The sequence below is a fragment of the Coloeus monedula genome, assembly GCF_965178545.1.
Source record: "Coloeus monedula genome assembly, chromosome: 5".
NCBI classification, from domain to species: domain Eukaryota; kingdom Metazoa; phylum Chordata; class Aves; order Passeriformes; family Corvidae; genus Coloeus; species Coloeus monedula.
In genome coordinates this window covers 57460642-57481254 of record NC_138785.1, presented here as the reverse complement: position 1 = coordinate 57481254, position 20613 = coordinate 57460642, and the positions used below count along the sequence as shown (strand labels likewise).

Genomic DNA, 20613 nt, shown 5'->3' with positions numbered 1-20613 from the left:
AGGGTTCCCTTCAGACAACTTATTTTAAACCCCAGATTTTCTGAGATACAGAGATGACCTTGGCTTCCATTGCTCAAGATAAGTCAAATCAAGGCAAGACTTCAATCTGGTTTTACTGTTTTTATCAGCCTACATTTCGACAAATGCCTTGCTACCTTTCATATTTTCTACATCAGCCCTATATCTCTTCAGCAGTCAATTGCCTTTTCTTAGCTTTACATTATCTGTTTAGCCACTGAAGTGAATTATAGCATATTCATTGTGAACAATGCGTATCATCTTTATAATTTATTTTGAAAAGACATCAATTGGTTAGAAAAAATATATCTGTATTCACTTCCTGCATTGTACAAAGCCGAGGGCAGCACATACAAGATTTCATTAGCACTGTGTTGCAGGGTTATGAGAGATTCTAATGACTGTGGTCATTTATTCATAAAAAAATCCACAATATCTGATTAGTATAGATTCAACAGCAAAATGTGCCTTGCTGTGTTATTCAGAAAAGAGTACGTCCCATGCCTTTAGTCTATTTATACAGGTATTAGGAAAGGTTTAACATTTAATGAATACTTTACATTTTAAAAGGTAATTAAATAAGAGGTGAGTTTATAATATATTGTAATATTACACAGGTTGTTTTGGTAGTCTGCATAGTTTCTTTATGCATATACTTAACATCAGTATTCCTGCTGTAGGACTTTGAACATCTCCAAAAACCCTTACAAGGGGAAGCACCAGACCCTGATTTGGAGCATAGGACAGAACCATACATTTTGCCCAGGCAAGACTCAGACAGACCCAGATGTGTTGTCACAGTCAGCATGCATACTTGGGACTGGAGTTATCACAGCATACTGGGGGCTGGAGACTGGTGTGCATAAAGCCCCACATCATTGTAAACACCAAGAGATTTGCTAAGCTCTCGACAGGCTGGAACCTCTTATATCATGACTGGAAGGCCCTGCAAGGAGACACCTTCATACATAGATGCTTATGCACAATTTTAGAATCACCAGTTGAGGTCAGTGGCTTTTGCCACACTAAGGGTCAGATTTGGCCACAAGCTCTTCTACCTTTCAAACTTGAGCTACTATGATTCATGTTTAAGGAGTGCCCCTGGCAAATTCTGCCCACCTACAATAGAACTCATGATGAAGTAAGAATCATCATGAAGTTTTTGGGTTGATGAATCTACTCTGTCCTCTGTTTACTGCTGCTCATACACATAAATGAGGTATTGGAATCAAACAGTTATAGCAATAAATAGTAAAGCGTGTGGGAAGTTTCTGTGGTGCTATCTTTTCAACTTAGAAATGTATTATTGAATATATTGAGCACTTATTTTTCATAACGATGGAAATGGGCTTTAAAAGAATATTCACAGTTTGGAGTATTTGAAAGAAGCCAGCTCACATTAGTAGACTCTTACAGCATTTCTTACAGATTTCTTACAGATTTCTTACAGCAAGTGAAAACCACTTTCTTCAACACCCCTCCAGTAATTTAAATTATATCAGCAGTAAGCAAAAAAGAAGCAAACCCTAAATTCTCATGAGTTACAAGATTCCAGTTATGTACTTTAATTCACATAGAGCGAAATACCTACCTAGGTCTGCATAGTTAGACTTGCAAAACTGCTTGCGTCCACAGAAGTACAGCTCAAAATCAGGTTCATTTGACCTGCGTAAAGTGTATCCATTTTCAAGAGCAGCGAAGGCATCACAAGTATAGCGGTAGGTGATGAAACCATAGCTGTCTCTGTCATTGAAAAACAGTTGTGAACAAAAGCTGAAAAGAGTTAACACACATTAGTGTAACCCCTTCCTGAAAGCAAGACTTGCTGGAGACCCAGCATTGGAAATGCCAGAAGTACTGCATCCATTTATCAGCATGATTGTCCTGTCATGCAGCTAAATACTTATTTCTGGGACAGGGAAATCTCAACTAGCAAGATTAATAAATAAGGATGAAAGAAAATAAGTAAGGTTTTGAACTCAGCATGTCATCTGTCACAGGACTTATACTGGTACTCTCATACCAGTAATCTCACTCCCATAATTTTTTACATATGGCAGATCTCAAACAAGAAATAATCTCAAAAGTTCCTACCCATCATCCCGCAAATTTACTGTGCACTCCTCAATTTCACCAAAAACTTCAAACCGATCCCTCAGTTCTGTTCGGGTTGTGTCAGGTCTGATTTTACCCAGATAAATCACACGGCGTTCTTCCTGTTGATAAAGAGCAACCGGGAAGGCATATTTTTAACCAATGTGTAATAGAGATGAACCTATACATACATGCATGCAAATACACACACAGATGTGCAGAGGATGAATAATTATAGGAACAACCTCTTGTGGAAGACCTACTGCATCTTGCAAGTACATGAAATAGTTCTGGAAAGCATCTAAGGTATTTAAATGACACCACATTTGTCAGGTGGTGTGCTCCTGGAAGGGTACACGGATTGCTGTTATTGTTCTGCTGTACACTGACAGATGCTTCCCTTTGTATCCTACTGCACCTTCTTCCCTGTCACCCTTTCTACCACTTCCCCTCTAGGACTGCAAACTCTTCCAAACTAGGAGCTCCCTTTCTCTTGCCGTGTATACAATACTGATCAAAACTCATCTTAGTTGCAGAGTAGCATAAAGTAACACAATAATTGCATAAGAGTACCACAGACATAACAAAACATTACAAGCATAACGTTATAAGCTCATATGACTCAAGAGCTGACTCATCCTGCAATCATGTTCCACCATAATCCATACCTTAAAATAGAGGGAAAACTGTTTAAGGTTGTCATACTTTAAACCCAGCCAACAACTAAGTACCACGCAGCCCCTAGCTCATTCCCTGCTCCCCGGTGGGATGGGGAGGAAAAGCAGAAAAAGGTAGAACGCCTGTGTTAACATCAGCTTAATAACTGAAACAAAGTAAGATGTAATAATAGTAATAATTATAATGATAGTAATTCTAATGAAAAGGGGAGAGAGAGGAATAAAACCCAAGAGAAACAAGTGCTGCACACTACAATTGCTCAGCACCCACTGACTGACACCCAGCCTGTCCCCAAGCAGCGATCTGCCTCTCCCAGCCAACTCCCTCTGGTTTATATACTGGGCATGATGCCATATGCTATGGAATATCCCTTTGGCCAGCTCAGGTCAGCTGTCCTGGCCATGCTCCCTCCATGCATCTTGTGCACCTGCTCCCTGGCAGAGCATGGGAAACTGGAAAGTCCTCCATTTAGAGTAAGCACTACTTAACAACAATTAAAACATCAGTTTCTTACCAACGTTATGCTTATACTAAAGCCAAAACACTGTCCTGAACCAGCTACTATGAAGAAAATTAACTCTATGCCAGCAGAAACCAGGACTAGGTCCAAAAGATGTCTTTTATTAAAACAAATATTTCTGGGGCAATGACGGGAAGTAAAATATATCCCGCAGTCACCATTGCCTTTTGGTTTATTCAGAACAAAAACCATCTGACTGAAGTTCCTAGGCTAGGGTATCCTCTGCATGTTCTTTCAACACTTGGAATAAAGCATCAGGTACTTTTGTAACAAGTCATGGTCGTATTATTCTTTCCTTAGTACAAATGCACAGCAGAATGAGGGAAGGACTGGGAAACCCTTGAAGAGTCATTTCATGAATTTTAGGATAAACACTTTTCTAAGGGTAGAGCCATTTAGTGAGCTGCAAGAAAAGAAAATGGAAAAAGGAGATCTTCAGAACACTGACCTTAAGGTAATCAGGGCAAAGAAGCACAAGCTATACATGGCTTGGGTGCTCAGCCTTCCTGCCTCCGATTGCCTCTGGCCTGGCACTACTGGCCCTACAGCTCATCCCTTACACACCCACACAGTAGTCCCATAAATTGAACCACCACCACATTCTCAGCTGGTGTGAATCTGTCAGTCAGAGGTGCAATGTCAGTTTAAACCATCAACTTTGGCACCTGAGACTTGTGCAGAATTTAGGTGCCGAATGCCGAAGGAGCTACACTGACTGCTGAGAATTCATGACTATCGTAACCTGGAGGTGCCTAAAGGCTAATGGCACCTCGACTGTGCAGTGCAAGAGGCACTAGGGACCTAAATATAGACTTGCATTCCTGCTCAGAAACATTCTAGCCTGAAGAGACAGGTAGTTTATAGTGTTACAATTCAGATATAGCATGAAATGTATCTTTTCCATGAGTCCCCACAGAGGCATAAAGCACTAGTCATTCTTGGACCATGGACAATACAATTGAGATCAGACCAAAACACATGCAAAACCAGAAATTATATTGATGTTGCTTTCTTTACTTGTTTTGAGTATTCCTTTGAGATAAAGAGACCATCAGAACTCTTAGTTAGGGGTGCTGAAAATCTTGTCTTCCTGCTCCCAGGAGAGCACTTTGCTCTCAGGAACTATTTAATGCAAAATAAAATAAACAATTCCTGCAGCAGTAAGCCAACACTAAAATATCTGTCTCCCAACAGAAACTCCTTCTTACTAGCACTTTCAGTAAACTACTTTCACTGACTCTTTTCCTGACCTCACAAATCTCAGGGGCTCAGATCCAGTTAATCTAAGCTCCTGAGGAATGAAAGTTCAAAGCTGCAGAAAACAGAGATACAAGAATCAAACATTCCTATCCCAAAACCCTACCCACTAAGGAATAGCACAAGAATTACCTGTGCTCTTTATGGGTCCCTGGTCAGCCCAGTGGAGTCCTTGGTTGCTGTACCAAAGTATGTATAAGCTCTCCTTAATCAGTGGGATCAGGTAAGGATCTCATTTAGATACTTGAAACTACTGCTGCTTTTGATTATGTAAGGAACCATGGTGAGTGCCTTGGTAGTCCTCTGTAACCATGCTGGGACAGGCACATCCATTTTAAAATGTTCCAAAATGCAGGGTCCAAAAGCTGCCCTTGTTCTCTGCCATAGCAGCGCCGTTTGGAGAAGCCAGCATGGCTAAAAGGACTTGTGCTCATGGGTAGCCATACATTTAGGGCACAGACAGCTGCTGGTTTTACCTCTGTCTCTACTGTTTCCCAGTCCACAGCCCTGACCTTGACAGAGGAGTTTCAGTAGGGCTTCTGTGAACCAGAGACTGTAGAGTGCAAGCTACAGAAATCTGCATTTCTTCCACTTTCCCCATTCTAATTCTGCTTACCTTCACTATGGTTGGGTGCTGTAAACTTCAAAACCAGGAAAATCTGCATATGCACAGTAATTACTTTTTCAGACTGTTTTACCAAAACAAGGATTTAACCGCACTGAAACACTTGATAAGAAACAATTCCATTGATACTTGCTATTGAACCTAAATGACTGACCAGATGGAGCAGAACATAACACACCAGACTGTCTAATATACTTCAGCTGAGATAATACATCTCAACTGAAAAAAACATAATGTTTCACTCACTGACATGGAGATTGTTGTATTACAGTGTGATGGAAATATCTAGTGCACACTCTTCCATAAGTCTGTCTGCATGCCTGTGCAATTTTTTCTTCTTCTATCCTCTAATAACCTTTATATCTCTAATATCCCTTTAAGTCAACTGTAATAAACCAAAACTGAACAATTAAAAAAAAAGCCTGTTCAAGTACCGTTAAGGGAATAAGTTGAACCTGCAAAATTAAGGAAATTCAAATTTAAAGCTGAAATGCACCATATGTCCTCCAGTGTGCACATGTGAGGAGATGGGTTCGAGTATTTTTTTAAGCAGAGTGCCGTGATGGAATAACATACAGGAGAACACAGGATTCACACAGCATTGTCTTTGCCTTGGTTAACTCTGGCTTATATAAAGCAACTATGAAAGAATGTATTAATATTCACAGAGATGCCTTCCTTTCATTCCCATTAATAATAAGAGCTATAGAAGCCTAACAAGATTACAACACACTTCCAAATGTTAAAGACCTTTTTTTGATAAGTTACATGTGTAAGTCTGTATGTGCATATTAAGTAAGACGTTTACTGCACTTGTTAGAGGATATATGATAGATGACTTGGAAACCTAGAGAAAGGCAGAGAAAAGCTTTTGTTTTCAATCTATGTGGGCATATATGCAGGAAACTCCAGAAGGTACTTGTTCATATTTCCCTCCCAAAAGTGCACATGATTTATTTTGCATCATAAGCCTGAAGCTCTGCCAGGTAAAAAGAGAAAAAGAATAGTCCAGTCAACTCCGTCAAGCCTAACATGTCTGTCTTCTTTCATAATCTTGCTCATTCTTCTTTGCAGTAAAAACATTTGAATAGGAAGATGTGGCAGAAAATCTCAGACTGACACGCAGTATTTTAAGTCTCAAATGAAAATACTAAAGCATTAGAACACCAAAATATGAAAAAACAAGACCTGGATATACCTTACACCTCTAAGGGTCAATAAAGGGACCACTCATCCTCCAAAACACTGACTGATGCTAAGGATCCTTTTATCTTGCAAAGGTTTCCTCCAAAACTTTATTTTCTTTGTGATTCCCTATCCCTAAGTCTTTATTTCACATGGAACTAAACACAGACCATTAGATGTATTAGTTTTCACTTGGGTTCTTTTGCTTTTTTCCCTAATAGTTGTTTGCTTTGCCTGCCTGTGGTGCTGCTAAGCGGGGCCCATGGGAACTGAAGGCAGCCACTCCAGAGGTAACACCACACAGTGCTGCTGTTCCCATTTTCCCTACCACTTTTTGCCTGCACATCTGTGGTGCATACCTAGTTCCCCAAGAGCCAGGTAATGCTTTATGTGAAGCTGAGAGAAGAAATCCAGGAGGATTTTAAAGCTGGGTTCTGCTATGGGCTTGTAAAGGTTCTGCTGCTCACTCCAGCACAGGTGGCTGGCTGGGTGCACACCCCATGCCTGTGTTGCCTTTTGTGCCAAATGACTTCTCTTCCAGTAGAAAGCCAAGAAGACTTTTATCATTAGAGCTGAAGGCCAAATACCATTTTGAAAATGCAATGGGATTGGTTGGACAGAGTTGTAAAAACAGAAATGCTATGGGTGTAAAAAAGCAATTAAAGCTTAAGCTTCTGGTGTAATAGTAATAAGAAAACAATTCTTTAGACTGAGTAAAGAAAAATTAGTATGGCCTGTAAGTATGAATGACAAAAGTAAAAATCACAGTAACTTGGAAAAAGAAAAAAATCAAGATTATTATCACATGCTGCTGTGTGGGTAAGCAAGGGCTGAACAGTTCAGACACTCCATGGTGACTGCTAGAAAAATAATGATGGACCAGTAAAACTCAAAATTTAGGTAATTCATTTGATACATTTTTGGAAACATATACAGCAAAATTAAGAGTACCTGGTATCTAGGCTATCAAGATGAGCAACAACAAAAAAAATCCGAACTAAATATACAACATACATTGAATCCTTCATAACTGGAAATGAGCTCCATTATAGGCTGACTTTGGTTTTAGACTTTAGAGAAGGCAAGCACTCATTTATGAAAGCACCTTTCTCCTGCCTTCCTGTTTTAGAGCAATTTATTTTCTTTGAAACCATGTGTTTCTCTCCACTGCAGTGGCCTCACAGCGCATTTATCTTCTTATGTCTGTCTGTAAGCTCTCTGGGACCGGGACTCTTGATACTTGTATCATAGATAGAGGCTGTCAGCATTTACGAATGAAAAGTAGTAATGTTAATTGTAATTTTCTACTCGAGTATAACCTGATTTTGTATTACCTCTTGGCAGTAGCCAGTGCACACAGTAAATGAGCTGCATGAAGGATGTGACTGTAAGTCAGTATCGTGGCCAGAGTGGCAGAGTAGCAGACAGCCACAACAACAAGCTGCTCATCAGACAGCTTAACCTCCAGCTCTGGTGAACCGTATCAATGAGGAAATCACCAACTAGTGACTCCAGAACTGGAATGTGCTATTTCTGGTGCTAAGCTTTGAAAAGTATTTGCCACATGGTCTAATGAACTGCTGGAGTAAAAGCCCACACAGCTCAGAAATTTTCTGGAGTGTATCAGAAAAAAAAAGGGTCCTCAGACCTCTAGGCAAATCACTGTGATCTGCCTTGGTTGGGGGTTGGATCCCAGTTTCTACAAAGCACTAAGTAGACTCTCCTGTCCTCTAAGTTTCACAGTCCATGTGTCCCCACTATGATCTGGCTTACATGGTTAAGGTCTTGGTGGCAGACCATTCTTATGTTCAATGAGGGTCCATTCTAAAAAAAAATCATGACCCAGTGAAATAAAACAAATCAAGATCGAACTAAACTATGCTAATATTTGGTCAGTTCGGAAAGGAAACACAATCAAAAGTATAAATGAATGAATGAATGAATGAATGAATGACAAAATTTTTCTTCTTACTCTCTAAGTACCTTGTAGGCTCAACCTGTATTTTTCAAGTATGCCTGCTCAAAATTAAGACCTCAATCCACAAAAAAGGCACTGAATCTCCAGTAATTGGAGAGGGAAAAAGAAGAAATGGAAGATGAGACAAATATCACAGTACCTTTTGAAGTCAAATCACCTCTATACAGCTGTAAGTATAGATAGGAGTTCAGGAATCTACACAGGAAAATACAAATCCCAAGCTTCTATCTAGCTCTGTATCTTCTACAGCAAAGGTGGGGTGTGCAAGACTGAAGGGGCTTTTAAACGTGCCCGTGCCTGAGCACAGGCTTCTAAAACAAGCCTCCTCAGCATTCTGTCACTATGTCTTCACATCTGCCAAAATAGAAGCTGCCTGCACAATCAGAGGGCAGTGCTTCACACATGGTTTTGACAGACTAAAATAGGTTAAAATACGATTTTTTTTATCATTTCTTTTTCCTAGGTTTCCCATGCCTATTGTCCCACAGAGACTAATTTTGGATATTGTTTCCACAATACCTGATGACTTTTGGCTCTGTCGTAATTGCTGTTCCTTTTCTACTGTGCATCCTTTCTACAACTAACTCTAGGGATCTTAGCATGGTGTTTCTCATGGAGAAAGTCACCTGCCCTGTGTAGTAACTGAGGCATTAGTACTACCCAGTCTTTGGACGACTCTTCTAACAGTATCTAGTGGTATGTGGCCATAAATCAATTCTGGCAGCACGAGAATGGGCTAGAAATAAAATAAAAAAATTCCCCAATACAGAGAGCAAAGAAATCTAAACTTATTGGACTGTAGAAAAGAGCTCAAGGAAAGAGAGAAAGGACATTCTTGTGGCTGAACGATAAATGAGTTGAGACCCTCAAGAATGAAAAAAGCAACACAAAAGAGCCCCATAAACCTAAAGGTGTAAGCTAAAGAGCAAAGAATGCTAGAAATAACATAAATTTTATCACGGAATTAATGAGATCGGAGATTCCCTTTTTCTGCTGTCTCCTAATCCTTACCTTTTTTCACAGGGCATAAAATAGCCCAATTCAAAGCAAGATTTTTAAAGTAAAAGTGCTGGTAGACTTTGTATAAGGGAGTTAATAGGATTTAATTCACATTTCCTGCAGAACTCACACAGATGACTGGATTTTAGATTTTTTGCCATGTCCTGTTTATTGACATTTATTTTTAGTTTTGATTTATTTATGTTTATTAATAAATAATTCCATTAATTAAGTTAATTATAATGAAAATGCTCACTTTAGAAAGAAAATAAATTCAACCTTGGTTTTGAATTGTCTAGAATTTTTAATGCAGGAAGTATGATGCAGCATATCTGGAGCTTTTAAAGTTTCTTTTCTTTCATTTTTTTCCTTTTCTCTTGATTAGCTACTTGCCAAATATTTGTTTGTTTTAAACTAAATCAGATTTTCTACCTCCTCAGCAGGATTCATGTTTACTTATATGGGTAAGGTACAGTAATTGAGAAGTAGCAAGATACACCTATGAGAGAGGTCTACTTGAATCTCTAATTTGTGGTAGCTCTAAGAGAGAACAGCCAGTGTAAGTTACGATTGCTGGAAGGTAGTGCTCATCTCTAAGCAGATGGAAGCGAGATATTTTAAAACTAACTGCAACAATTGACTTAAATGTGGCCCTGCCTGAAGCCACACAAAATGATTCCATTGCCTTCACTGTGTTTCAGAGCAGCACAGCAGAGCATGTTACAGCTCTAAATCTTGTGCTTTACAAAATACACCTATAACCCACACTTTGTGGATAGGGCACCTGACACAGAGAAAAGTGAAATGATTTGCTGAAGCTAACTAAGAGCAACAGTAGCAGAGACAAAAATCAGACCATCAAGTTGTCTGTTCACCCCCAGAATTTCTCATTGCTGTAGACCATGCCAGTCTCTGTCAATCTCTACACACTCCGGGTTCTGTAGGTACATTAGGAGAAACTCTGTCAAGTGTGTGACAAATCACCTTTTGCTACAAAGTCCACTAATGGCACTGGGAAAAAGACCTATTAATTTTGGGGACCTCTGGACAGAGCATTAATGGAAAACCTGGAAACAAAGATGAAGTGTCCTGGCCTGCACCAGTTCATGCAAGAGCCAGAGCACAACCAGAACAGCCATGTAGGTACAAGTGAATGGGAAGAGCAGGACAAAGAAAATCAAAACGTTAAGGTGAGCTACCAAATGGGCTTAGCAACTACAAGAGGAGTCCAGATTTACAGCAGCTTCCAGTTTAATTTATCAAAATGTACTTGCCAATGGGGAACCCAAAAGAGGCAAAAGCCACCTGTCCATTTAATAGCCATTCTTCCTTCTGTCCTACTGCTACAACAGCCAAGAGAGTTGCTTATCCCCACATGGGTTATTTCCTTTGCCTCAGGTAGTTCAGTTGTTTCATAGAGAACACTGATGAACAAAATAATTAAATAATACATGCTCATTACAAGAGGACCAGTGTTAAGTGACGTTTTTAAATTGCATCATGTCTTCAAACTATTTTGCTAAAAATAACTTAAAAATTAACCAAATCACAGACACTGAAAGAACTGTAATTCAAGTCATGTCTTTGGATCCCAGTTTTGAGTTCTGTTGTCTGCACCCTCTGTATAGACAATTACAGCCACTCTGAGAGTTCAGCAATTGGTATATCAGCTGACTCCTTATATTGTGTATGTCTGGTAGGTGAAATACAGTATAAAGGGCTGGTTCACTGACAGATCTGTGTAAGAAATAGGCTAGTTCTCTTCTACTAGTCTGGGATGACCCCTTTTTCTAGTAAGTTCTCTGTATCTGTTCATTGTGAGGAAGTTGGAGAGTTGCAATTTATAGAATCTGAAAAAATTAGCAGTGTGACACCAAAACAGAAATTATTATGAAAACACATATTTGCTTGAAATGAGAAATACTAAGAAATACACATATGAAAATTTTTGTATTTTTATAAAAAAGAAAGAAAATAAAGTCTGAATTCTAGTGTTATGAAAAGAAACAGAGATCTATTTCAATATGAAAGTTATCTTCACAGTGCTTACAATTGCTTTCTGCCTCTGTCTCTCCCTTTGCTTGGCCCTTTCAGATTCCCGTTTTTCATACTCTTTGCGGTATTCTTCCCTCTTCAGCTTTTCATGCTGATATTCCTCATAGCTGTCATATCTAGGAAACATAACTTAGTCATTAAATCAAGAACCTGCATTTGTAAATGTAAAATTAGAAATACAATTTCTGGAATGCTTCATTATCCCAGGCAATTGAAGACAGGACAAGAGGAAATGGCCTCAAACTCTACCAGAGGAGGTTCAGTTTGGATACCAGGAACAATTTCTTCACTGGAAAGGTGATCAGGCAGTGGAATGGGCTGCCCAAGGAAGTGGGAGAGTCACCATCCTGGCAAGCGTTCAAGAAACGAGTGGACGTGTTATGGTTTAGTTGACATGGTGGTGTTTAGCCAAAGGTTGGACTCAATGATCCCAGAGGTGTTTTCCAGCCTTAATGATTCTGTGATTCTACAATTATCTCCTGAGGCACAGCTGCAAAGCAAACCAGATGCAGGCCAAAGGCACTACCTGGGTCTGCGACTGCACGGTGATCTGGACCGCGATCTTCCACGTAAGGGAGAACTTCTGTATGCTTGGTGTCTACAGTGGCTGGACTCATAATAGCAACAAGATCTGCAGGAGGAAACACATTCACCTCTGTCATTCCATTTGAGTCTATTGACACTGTTTTCTACCTCTCCCCTGAACTTAAAATTTCTTCTAAGCTACCAGTGGGATTTTCCAGTGACAGTGTGTGATCTCCTACTCAACTAAGGGGCCTCAAGTGATTTCCCCCCTCCTGGCCCTTTGGTAATGTTCCTTATTGAGGCTAACACAGAGCAGACAGTCAGCCACTGTCAACTCCATCTGATAGAGGCTGCAGCTAGATTGGCACCAGGCAGCTCACAGATAATGGGAAAGGTTAGTTGTGTACATCTCTCACCAACTGCTCTGCCTCTGACCTGACTGCCTCCACTCAGAATGTGTAACCCTGGCAAATTTAAAGGATATTGGAAACAAGTGTTTCTGTAGCAAACCCTTAACCTTCAGAGTTAATCAGCTCAGGAGCAATAGAATGAATTGCACTGGATTAAGTTATTTCTTGCTTTTTTTCTTTCTTTCCTGTAAGTTTCTTCATGTTTTTGCTGTTCGTCTTATAAACTACAAAGATCATACTTGAATTTGCTGTACCATACCTTGAAGAGGATCTACTACAGGGCGACCTTGATCTCGATCGGGAATATGGAGAACGGGAACAAGACCTGCGTTGAGGAAAGGACCTTGATCTGGAGCGTGTCCTTTGAGATCTTTGAGAAAATAAGGATTTGGGTGGAGACACTGAATCTCTGCATGGAGAGTTAAAAGAAGAGCAAGAAGGTGATACATCAAATAATGAATAGGCTTGTGTCCCATCCCAAGGGTAGCATAGTTTATCACTTTCATCTTCACTGTCATCAAACAGACCATCCATTGCTAGTCCTGAATTTATAAATATAGGTAGTTTGGAGAATTGTTCATTACTGTAATCACTGTCCCTTAGTTCTCTGGTCTTATCTGCTTCTTCATCAAAAACAGCTTGGCTGGGGTGACCAAAATGCTTATTCAGTTCAGCCCGAATTTCCTGGTCTTGGAGCTGTTTTCTGTTATTACCATGGGATCCCTGCTTATTTGTCTGTAAAGTCTCTTTCTTGAAATACTGGTCTTGTTCTAAAGAAGAACAAATCTGACACTGCCACCCAGGTGAAGAATCCTTAAATTCTGGTTGTCTGGAGTCCTGAAGTTCCTGGGATATTTTTATGTGTATTTCCGATTTTGAATTCACAGATTGACAGTAGTCATGGTCACCAAACAGCCGCAAACTGGGCCGTTTTGTCTTTCTCTCCTCATGTCCACTGGACAGTACTGTAGTCTTGCTAAGCTGTGCATACAGCTCAGACTGTTCTGGACCCTTCTTGATTGGGTTATTTCCTTGAGAACCGGAAGACTCACTACAGCGGGGCTTTTTTGAAGGTGGTACAACAGTCTTGCATGATGACTTCGGTTTGGGTGAAGTCCTAAAAGGATTATCTTGGTTGGCTTTATGAGGAGGGGTTGTAGGTGGAGTTAGGCCTACAGGGAGTAAAAGGAGGAACAGAATGCTTTTAAGCACACATACAATGTTTATAAAGGTGGCTCATATGCTTCTTAAAACAGATACAAAGCAAGACCCATGATATGTCACTTCAACACTACCAATACTGAGAATAAAACCACCAAAGGTCTGGTGACAACAATAGCAACAATACTAATGCATTGCCATTACTCTTCAGCATCATTTCTGCCCCTCCCCTTCCCCCATGACATCTGCCCCTCTCTCTGTAGATTTTGATAGAAAAGATCAAAAGATAAAACCCAAAAGACGTTTTTGTTAAATATAAAATAGATTTTGATGTAAAAATGAGAAGTCAAAAGACTGGCACCATCAAAAACATAAAGAACCTAGCAGATAAGAACCTGGATAAAAGCAAGGCCAAGAGAAATAAATGAGTGCTACCAAAGGACACAGACTTAAATGCACGGAAATACAGCCACCCTACAACTCAATGGCAATGACTCTATGTCTCTAGAGTTCATTAACTTAGAAAACCATTGCTAATGTATATACATATATTATATATGTATGTATAATACATTCTTTAGCATAACTAATACATTTTGCCGGAAATGCAGTTCGGTAACTGAAACTCAAATGAACAACAGGACAACCACAACTGCAATGAACCACTGCATTTAGAACTAAATCTTGGTGAGAGTCATGTAGTAGGGAGTCAAAATGAAACATGTAAGTATTCAATGACTAAATATACTGCTAACTAACAGGTTTATTTACATAACTGTCATAGACTGTATCACTGTGATGAGACAAAATTGCAGGAAGGACTACAGCATGTTCCAGTAAGCATCTTCCCATTAGTTTTGTAAGTGCAGAATATAACTTCCAATAGTTTCTGTAGAAATCATAGAATTTCTTCAGACATTACAGAAGGATAACCCCAGATGTCAGGGCAGAGTAACAGCAAACAGCAGACACTGTCCAGGAAGTTAATTTCTCTTCAGGAAGGTACTTACTATGTTAAGTTTGAAAAATTTGCTTCTGTCCAATTGACACTAATATAGTTTAGTAATATATGCTTAAAATTTAACAAAATAGATGGAGATTAGGGAGTTCTCCAAGACAACCCAGACCATCCCTAAGCAACCCAGAGGCTCATGCTGTCCAAGAATACTTCTAGCCCAAGCAATGAGCTTTCCATTAGTTCCTCAGCAAGAATGAGAAAAGAAGGCAGAGTTACAGGAAATGTGGGTTTCGAACATGGCTGTAGAGCTCTGTTTGGTATTTCTAAACATGCAACACAGCAGATCAATGCAAATGGAACATGTTCTATAGCGTTTTGCTGTAAAGAAGGAAAAGCGTCCATCAATGTGCAGTGCTCCCTAAGGAGCATAAATGGAGATTGGGAGTCCCATTGCATTATCTGCAATGAATTTCTTCCAGAAAATAAGAAAATAGAAGCACCAAGGCATGAATACTTGATGTGAGAGAGACGCTTGATTTTGTCTGAATGCTCAGAAAAACTGGTTACAAGCTACCCATGGCTATGTGAAGACTTTGTCTAATGCCACAAAATTCAAGGAAAATTGAGCCAAAGATTATGAAACCTAAAACCCTAGTTACACCAAATTTGAATTTAATACTAAAAAAAATCTTGTGTAGTCATCACTGTTAAACTATTTCCTCTGAGTCATCAATTTTTTTCTTTCTTCTTCCTAAATATTCACTTGAGACAGTACTAAGTATTTCATACCTTATGCACCTCCTCACTGACAAATATTTTTGACTACCAAATGAATTTTGGCTAAAATGAAGAGAACAGTCCTATTGAAAAATCTGCAGTAATAATTTCCAATTTAAAACTTGAGGCTCAGATTGAACAAATACTTCAGTAAGCAATTTTCTAGAAAAAAAAGTTTAAAATGACACTTGTGAAATTATAAAGCCCGTGAGAAATTCTGGGGTTAGTTACTGGGTTTTAGATGTAGTTTTAAAAAAAGAATGAAACAAAAATACAACCACTCCACAATGAACATGCATATTTAAGAATTTCAGGCAGAGAAACTCCAGAGATAATCCAATATTCAAAATAAAATATTGTTTCAAATTCTACTTCTTTAAAGCTTGTCCTGGCAGGAAGAAAGCAAAACACACAGTATTACAATTTCCAGAAACCTGACAAGGAGTCCAACAATCTTCAGAAAGAGGGAAAAAAAACCGTACCAAAAAAACCCTCATGAAAGTACAGACTGAGCTAAATTTACTGGCACTTCCCTTGCTGGCAGAACAGGGCTGGGACAGGCTAAGAAAGGGCTTCCTCATGGCATTCTGGCTTTTTTCCTGGTTTTCAGCAGAAGCAGGAAGTGCACAGGCAAGTAGAAACAGATAAAAGTTGGAAAATGTTCATTTAACTTTTGAACAGACCTACACTGGGGGATGGAGGACGGAGTGAAGTTTTGAATTCATGTCACCTCTACAGAGTGTCCCATGACCAATCTCCAAACCGTGAATTCTGAGAAAACCAGTTGGCTGCACACTTGTTCATCTTCACTCTAATCCCTGGTAATCTTCACTGAGGGCCATGATCCCACATCAATGGCATTACAATATTCCATAACCACTGGATTATTTCACACGCACTGATTTCTCCCCAGTGTGTACATTTAAGTGTTGACAGTACAAGGTATATTCTGTACTCTCTCTTGAACTTAGCAGGTTTTGACAGATTTATGGAAGGACAGATGGCCATTACAGGCTGAAGGCTGACAAGAGGCAGTTCAGAGCATTGTTAACACACTTGCACAAACTCTCAGCAGTGCAGCGCTGTGCAGAATGTAATTCAGACTATAGCTTTTTTATTGCTGCCTATTTTCTTTTGTCAAAAGAGCCTGCTGTGCACAGCAACAAATGGCTGCCATTACCCAGAATGTAATGGGTGTCAGACAAATCACGTAACACAAACAATCAAGAGTATGTAGGTCATATTTCAACAGAGCACAACCTTAGCAATATTTATGATTACTGCATTGAAATGTGCTCTATAATAAACAAGTACCTCTACATCACTCACACTTATGCACTTCTGCACAGCAAATCTGTTAGAAGTGGTACATACTCTACAATCATCCTCCTTAAACAGTCTTTTTTCTTTTTAAAGGAAAAGGCAAGTATTTTTTCATGACATGCTATAAAACCATTTTCTTTGTAGGGACTTTTCCTTAATTGAATAGCTTTGGTAAATGGTACATTTGCACTTTGCCTTGCTCTGTCTATATACTACGAACTCACTCAGTGATCTTGTGCTAGGTAACAGCATACATCAAATTGCCAGCACTGCTGCCAAAGCAGCACCATCCTCCCTGTGTCTGTGCAACGAAAGGTGTTTGCACATGTGCCAACTCTGCCACCTTGGCCAAGCAACTTCTTTCCAGAAAGTCTCCAGGAGGGTGAAACTACTTTCAACACATTCCAAACCTTGGCTTAAACCCTCGCCCCCGCCCCCAACAGTGTAACTCATTTAGCTCAGCTAAATTGGTAAGCAGAAATTAGGGGAGTGCCTCTGCATTAAAAGTGACATCTGGACTTCTTACAACTGATTTTTAATGCTGTTTTACATAGACACAGATATTTCTAAATCTCTACAGTAGCTTAGCATTCAAATGTTTGATGATGTTTGCTGTGCTTTGAGGGGGCTGATAATTAGCATCTTTTGGGGAATACAGCCCTGGAACCTTTCCACATGTGCACTGGGCTTTTGAGAGGCATTGAAAATGAATTCTTTCATACCTTTGAGTTTGAAAACGTATTGTCAAGGGAAACATTATTTAAGGCCACTTTAAACACTGACCACAAGACAACAGCTCAATTCAGTAGAAGAAGAGTGTTTGTATGGCATAAGATTGCAGAAGCTAGGAAAAGATAATAAAATTAAATAGTCATCATGTAATAAAAAACTACATGCTTGTTGAGTATTCAATTTAATCCTGTTGTCAGTGCTAGAGAGAATAGACACAGATGCCTGAAAACATCAAATAATTCACTAGATTTTAGTCCCTCTGGAAAACTCTCTACATCTCACATCTCACTTTATCAGAAATCATTCTGAGGTCAAAGAAGTTCTTAGATGACAGATTTTACGTATTTGTTCTGACAAGTAAGAGGTAACACAAATCCAGAGGTAGGCAAATATCAGGGTATCAGTATCCTCACAGATGGTCACAAATTCCAAATCACTCTTCAAGCTGATTATGTACATACAGCTTTTTCTGTCATCTTTTCAAAGAAATCAAATTCTGCCCCCAAGACCAGTGAGGAATTTTACACTACAATGAATTACAGTGATCTGTATCAAATGAGAGACTTTTCACCAAGAGGGTGGAAATGGTCTTCTAGTTACTGACTGAACCTGAAGCATGTAAACTGACTCCATGTACTTAAATGGTGGCTTTGAGTATTTATGTGTGAAGGTTTAAGAAGACACAGAGAACAGAGAGAGATTAATTAGAAGCCATGCTATCTAACATCTGGTGTTCAGATGTTTGTCTAAGACAATCAAAAGTCTAAAACAATCACTGAGGAGCCCTTGTCTGCCAAGAGAAACACTGCCACCACCAGAAGGTGAGTCCCTGTGCTTGCACAGGCCCCCCTCCCCCCCACAGTCTGACTTGTAACAAAGAGAAAAGAGTGGACAAAGAACCATCCCACATTTTTGGAAGACACTGGAGAGGTTCATCAAGCCCATGGCCTCTTAGCAAGGCACTGGCAATGCAGCTGGCTGTGGGAACAATGGGAGATGGACCTCTTCCGAGCGTCTTACTCGGAATGAGACTCACTGGACACAGGGATTTCATTCACTGCATTATCATCATCTAGGACTCCCTCCATGTCATGATGTTCCGGTCCAGTTTCCTTAGAGTAACACTAGAATGATCAGCTTCAAGAAACAGGACTTTAGATAGCAATGGACTTAGGACACTTCTTTAAAGAGTATTGAAAGAATTCTTATGTGTGGCAGGAAAACACTTTAAAGAATATTTGTTCCTTGTAATTTTGACAAATTGATGTTTTGACAGTTTTAGGGAGGACAAAGTTACATTCATGAGTACTAACAAACCTGTTGTAAAGCAAGATATAGCACTGGCAAGAGAATGGTTTCAGTTTGACTTTAGATACATGAATCCAAAATGTGTGTGTGACGAAGATTGATGGCTCATCTGGGAAATGCTTTTATTTATTTATTTTTCTAGTCTATACTTAATTCATCAGTGAGGGAAGCAATGTTGTTTTCAGCAGAGAGATCAAGGGAGTTGCTATTTATATTAAAATACTTTGTGCTTCGATAGTGCAAGCAGCACTGCTAATGGTATTTTCAATTCAGTAGTGAGATCAAGGTAACTCCAATTTAAATTATAATAAATAGTGCTTGTATAGTGCAAGCTGCCCTATATAAGGACAATGAGCAATGCGGTTATCTGGATATAATTTGGAGTTGCCAGGGTCTCACTAAAGAACTTCAAGGTATTATTAATCACTACTGCCACTATTTTTTTCTTTATTTTATTTTTGGTTGTTTTTTAAACTGAAGTGGGTCCCAATTCTGCCATGATTTACATACATATGCTGTAAGTTCTTCAGTACTCCAGGCTGTTTCTGTCATGTACTTTGCTTCCAGCAAAAGCAGACTCAGGACACAACACTACTACAATACAAATGACTTAAAAAGTAAGATATGCATCTTTTTATAGATTTACATACATACATGAATATAAAAATAAAAACTATGCATATAAGCAGGCAGGGATTAATACAGCTACAGCATGATCTCCTGAAATGTCCTCACCAGGCACTGTGAAGACCAGAGCAAGTGCAACATGAAGTCCAAGAGCCACCATTATGTACACTGCTTGGTAACACTGCTCCAGCTCCCTGGCTGCACACACTCCAATTATTATTCTACCTGAGTATCATCAGTTCATTTCCTAGCTAACTTCTGTTCTCTTCCAAAGTGGAAAAAAAATCACAGAATCATAGTACAGCATTCCTGTTTACATATGTGCTCAGTTGTGCTGTTTCACAGCTTCTGATGCTTTTTTTAAATGCACCGGTTCTCCTGGTTATGTTGTCCAAGCAACTACAGAGCTGTTTTGTTTCCTCCTCTGTGCACAGCTGATGGAGCGGAATGAATTTGGTAATACCAAGACCATTCCCGTTGCCAGTATGGACACAACACTAGAGGACTATCCAGGGGTCAGACTGACTCCCAATTTCTGTCTAGTCAGCTGATGGGAAAAGCAGACTGCTGACTTTTTGGCTGAGAGAAAACACTGCTTCCTTCAGTAATTTCAACGGCTGCTTGTACCACTCTGCTGTAGTCACCTCATCTGCCCCTTTCTGTTGGCAGCACTAAGCACTGACTTACCCATGTGCTTACAAATGGGCACCCTTGTGCAGACTTGCTCTCCAGTAGTGATGGAAAAGGCTTCTCCATGCTTCAGGCCTACTGGCACTGAACAAGATTATCCTCCTTCATACAGTGAATTTTGCTATGTTTATGTTGGTTTTGCAAAATGAAGATGTATAGGAAGAATGTTCCCTTTTGCCTTGAGAGGAATGATTAAGACTGCAGGCTTCCAGGACATGAAAGGTGTTCATGGTTTAATGCTGAACTAATGAAAAAGTTTCTGAAAAAGTGAAATGATGGTTGTAGGAAGATGAAAAGTCCAATGTACCCACCAAAACCCAGTGTTTGGGCCTGCTGCCACTGAATTTAGGAGCACCAAGCTGATTTGCAGTACCTGAAGACATATTTTGCAATACACCCCTCCCCCTCAATGCTAGAGATCACATATTTTACAATCTACTGCTATCCTGAGAGAAACACATGCCAAGAACATCTCTTATTTTTCAATATTACACAACTGAGAAAGAAAATGGTCTTGGCAATAGCTCAGGTGGAGCTCAATGTGTTCTTTTGTGCTTGGCTCTGGACACTTCAGGAAAACAGAGGCAAAACAGAGTTCAGAGGAAAGCCATAAGATAGATCTGAGTCTGAAGGAATTGACTTCAGCAGAAAGAGGAGCAGACGAATTAAATGAATGATTAAATGGGTGATGTG

General features: G+C 39.6%; 1 protein-coding gene across 2 annotated transcripts in view; it reads right to left on the bottom strand.

Moving 5' to 3' along the window:
• The window catches only part of PPARGC1A (PPARG coactivator 1 alpha), a 68751-nt gene that overhangs the window by 5082 nt on the left and 43056 nt on the right, over positions 1-20613 (bottom strand). For both annotated transcript variants that reach the window (XM_082281558.1, XM_082281559.1), the window contains 5 exons: positions 12604-13516; positions 11936-12040; positions 11405-11525; positions 2113-2234; positions 1610-1761 (listed from right to left, as the gene is read on the bottom strand). In XM_082281558.1, coding sequence (XP_082137684.1) covers positions 1610-1761; positions 2113-2234; positions 11405-11525; positions 11936-12040; positions 12604-13516 — 1413 coding nt within the window. The remainder of the gene's footprint in view (positions 1-1609; positions 1762-2112; positions 2235-11404; positions 11526-11935; positions 12041-12603; positions 13517-20613) is intronic.